We start from the raw sequence: 3,930 nt of genomic DNA on the forward strand, positions 1-3,930 counted from the left end.
TAAGGCTTTTGGCTGCCAGCCAAGAGTTGGCAGTGATTTGAACCCACCAGCAGCTCCACATATAAATATAAGCAAAAAAAAAAAAAAACTCACTGAATGAAAATGGAACCAAAAGGGTAATAATGAGAATGCTCATGCATTGTCCTTTTGTAAAGATTTATAGCCTCTGAAAAACCTTATGGGGCAGCTCTAGTCTGTCCTATAGGGTCTCTATGAGTCAAAATTAACTCAATGGTAGTAGGTTTGGTTTGGTATATATTTATAAAGACAGGTTAGAGAGGATAAACTTCTCTGCCTACCTCTTTAGAGATACACAGTAAATTTCTTAAATAGAGGCACAATTGATACTTGGCTGCAAGTCTTCGTTCCAGTGTTCATGTTTGGGCTCTTCAATTGAGTGCACACAGACTCTCATCACAGTTCTAGATGTTTTGGCAGGGTCAATACACATAACACAGAAAGAAAATGCTTTCCTTGTACCATTTACCATTCATTGTAAAGGAATTGGCTAATGTACTGTTTATGAACTACATCCAAATCTTTCAAATGTAGTCTAGGGTACCCTTGGTAAGGTGGCCAGTGTACTCAGCCATAGCAAGGAGACATATTTTGTCTTCAGGATACATATACTGTAACTATACTGACATGAGATTTTTATGGCTAGAGGTAGAAACAAGTCTTCATGTTGCTCTAATATTTTGCTTTTTATTTTTGGACATCTTTCATGTTGATGATTTGGTCATACTGTATGAAAGTCTATGAGTTAACTTTTAAAAAGTCCTGATAATTTGAAATTTAAGTGACCAAGTCAAAGATTTTTCTTGCTTTCTTGCTTTCAGAAATAATCTTACTTAGGAAAACAAGTTTAAAGAGCTCAGTGTGATTGGAACTGAAATAATTCGTTTAAAAAGAAAATTGGGCAATTTAAATTCTCATTTAGAATATGATATAGTAAATAGAGAAATTTTGTTTTCTTTTACTTAAAAATGTCTTCTTGGTTAAAACAACATTTTCAGTCTATACCATTGACTTGTGGTATTGAGTTTCACATGCTATGTGAGGGGTTATTTCTTCCTACTTGACAGAGATTCCTTTCTTAAAGCTTGAAATATGTCCTTATTCTAAAGTCCTTATAAGATTTGGTGACTAAATGTATATTTACTCTATCTATACCTTTCATAATTTTGTAGATATTTCTTTTTGCTTATTTTTATATGAAAATTCTTCAATGAGTTGTAGTAATTCCATAACTTCAGGGTCACCTACAGCTCTAGAAATTACACTATATGTTATCTATATGCATTCAGAATCTAAATGCCTCTTATGATGTCTATTTCTTCTACCCTAATCTAAGTCACTGTTACCTCTTTTTGGATTTTTGTGATAGCTTCTAACCAATCTCCCTGATTTTATCCTTCAGACCCTGAGGTATATTTATAATGCATCAGCCCAAGTGATTCTTTAATAATGTAAGCCAGATTTATCACTCATGTTCAAAATCCAGTTACTTTTTATCTAGTTTATAGTAATAACCAAAGTCTTTATAATAGCCTATTAAGCTGTACATAATCTGTATTTATGACATCTCTCCTACATGATCTTCCATAATTAAGTTCAGCCTCTCTTTGCAGTTCTTTGAACATACCCAGTAATTTCACACCTCTTGCTATTCTCTCTGCCTGGAATACTCTTCCCCCAAATATTTCCTTGGCTTGCTCATTCATCTTCTTTATATTTCTGCCCAGTGACCTTATCAGCAGAACTTCCCTGTCAATCCTATTTAAAGTATTTTCCATACCACCCTTTTCCCCTTCCTTACTTAATTGTTCTGCATTGTAGAATCATCATATGACATACTATACATCTTCTTATTTAAATTGTCTATCTTTCTTGGCCTACATGTAAATCCATGAAGATAGAGATTTTTTGCCTATTTTGTCCTTGGTTGTGTTCCCAGTGCTTAAACTAGTTTCTGGCACAGAGCAGGTACTTGATAAATATTTGTTGAATGAAATGAATTATGTATAGGAACTACTTCAACATAATCATTCATTCATTCAGCAATCATTATATAACCATATAATATTTGCAAGACACTGTGGGCAAACTATGGGGATAAAAGTTCAAGGTCATATGATTTATAGTTTTGAGCAACTTATGATTATGTAGAGGGAAGGCGTGTAACCCACTCTAAGTAAAGTACATAAATGTGGATGTATATCTCGGTTGTAAAGAAGGTTTGACAGATAAGATGCCACTTGAACTGGACATTAAATGATTAATAATATTTTGAGAAGTGTGAAAATAGAGGAAAATAATTTCTGACTGAAGTTATAAAAGCAGAGTCACTGAATCTTACAAATCATTTTGTCCTAAGAATAGTCTTATTTGTCTATCTATTATATATGATTAGTTATTACTCCTCCAGGGTCATACTGATATAGCAATTTAATATCAAATGCCATATGTTTGTGGTTTTCTATCAAGTGCACCCATGGGTACCAGTCCAGTAGACCACACACTGTTCCTCATGTTAGTTGGCGAGGGCTCATTTACTGTTTTGTGTAACTACAGCATTACTGGCCAAAAGGCTATTATTTGATTTATGTGAAATTCTCAGGTGTTATTTGACATTCGTAATTTAGATACTTTTAATAGATGGTATCAATATTAATAATTTGAATTCTATCTTTTTTTTTTTTTTTTTCCTTTAGGTAACATGAGTGTGAGCCTACCAAATAAGCCAATTAAGAGAACCAACCACTCAGTAGTGTCTGAGTTTGTGCTCCTGGGACTCTCCAATTCACGGGAGATCAAGCTGTTTCTTTTTTGCTTTTCTTCTCTTTTTTATGTGTTTAGTGGGATGGGAAACCTTCTCATAGTGATCACTGTGACTGCTGACCCTTACTTACACTCCCCCATGTATATTCTGCTGGCCAACCTTTCTGTCATTGATCTAATATTTTGCTCAATTGCAGCACCCAAGATGATTTGTGATCTTTTTCGGAAGAGGAAAGTCATTTCCTTTGGGGGCTGTATAGTTCAGATCTTCTTCAGTCATGCTGTTGGAGGCACAGAGATGGTGCTGTTCATAGCCATGGCCTTTGACAGATATGTGGCCATATGTAAGCCTCTCCACTACCTGACCATCATGAACCCACGAAAATGCATCTTTATTTTAGTGCTTTCCTGGACCATTGGCCTCATTCACTCATTGTCCCAGCTGACTTTTGTTGTAAATTTGCCCTTTTGTGGTCCTAACGTATTAGACAGCTTTTACTGTGACATACCTCGTCTCATCAAACTTGCTTGCATGGATACTTATGAACTGGAATTCATGGTCACTGCTAACAGTGGGTTCATTTCCTTGGGTGCTTTCTTCTTGCTTATCCTTTCTTACATCTTCATCTTGGCCACTCTTCAGAAACACACCTTAGGTGGTTCATCCAAAGCCCTTTCTACTTTGTCAGCCCATATTATTGTTGTGGTTTTATTCTTTGGCCCACTGACTTTTTTCTATGTATGGCCCTCTCCTTCAACACATATGGATAAATTTTTAGCTATATTTGATGCCGTTTTGACTCCTTTTCTGAATCCAGTCATCTATACAGTGAGGAATAGAGAGATGAAGATGGCAATGAGGAGAGTGTTTGGTCAGCTTATGGGTTGTAGAAGAATAATTTAAACAGCTTGATTGAAACACAAAATTTCCAAATGATTACTGAAAGTCCATGATACCAATGAATAAGAGGAAAGGACCATTAAAAAAGGAATTATCCATCACTTTGAGTGTTTCTGGACATTAGCCATACATGTGGTGGGTCTATTTTTTTTCCCACTGAAGAATGGGTGACATTCTTTTCTGAACAGAAAGAATTTTTATATAAAAGGTATAGAAATAAAAATTATTTTAACCCTGACTTTACAGTT

At 35.1% G+C, this 3,930-nt stretch overlaps 1 protein-coding gene across 1 annotated transcript; it reads left to right on the plus strand.

Annotated features, from left to right (window-relative positions):
- Positions 1-2,719: 2,719 nt before the first annotated feature.
- On the plus strand, positions 2,720-3,685 carry LOC103213313 (olfactory receptor 4F15-like). Its single transcript, XM_007959137.1, has one exon. It carries the CDS (start codon positions 2,720-2,722, stop codon positions 3,683-3,685), a length of 966 nt encoding a protein of 321 aa, XP_007957328.1.
- The last annotated feature ends 245 nt before the right edge of the window (positions 3,686-3,930 follow it).

The sequence above is a fragment of the Orycteropus afer genome, unplaced genomic scaffold (assembly GCF_000298275.1).
Source record: "Orycteropus afer afer isolate SDZICR_OR568_19922 unplaced genomic scaffold, OryAfe1.0 scaffold01558, whole genome shotgun sequence".
Taxonomy (NCBI): Eukaryota; Metazoa; Chordata; class Mammalia; order Tubulidentata; family Orycteropodidae; genus Orycteropus; species Orycteropus afer.

What these genes read in the sequence shown, in the direction of transcription:
- LOC103213313 (XM_007959137.1), top strand. Translation starts at nt 2,720, where the DNA reads ATGAGTGTGAGCCTACCAAATAAGCCAATTAAGAGAACCAACCACTCA.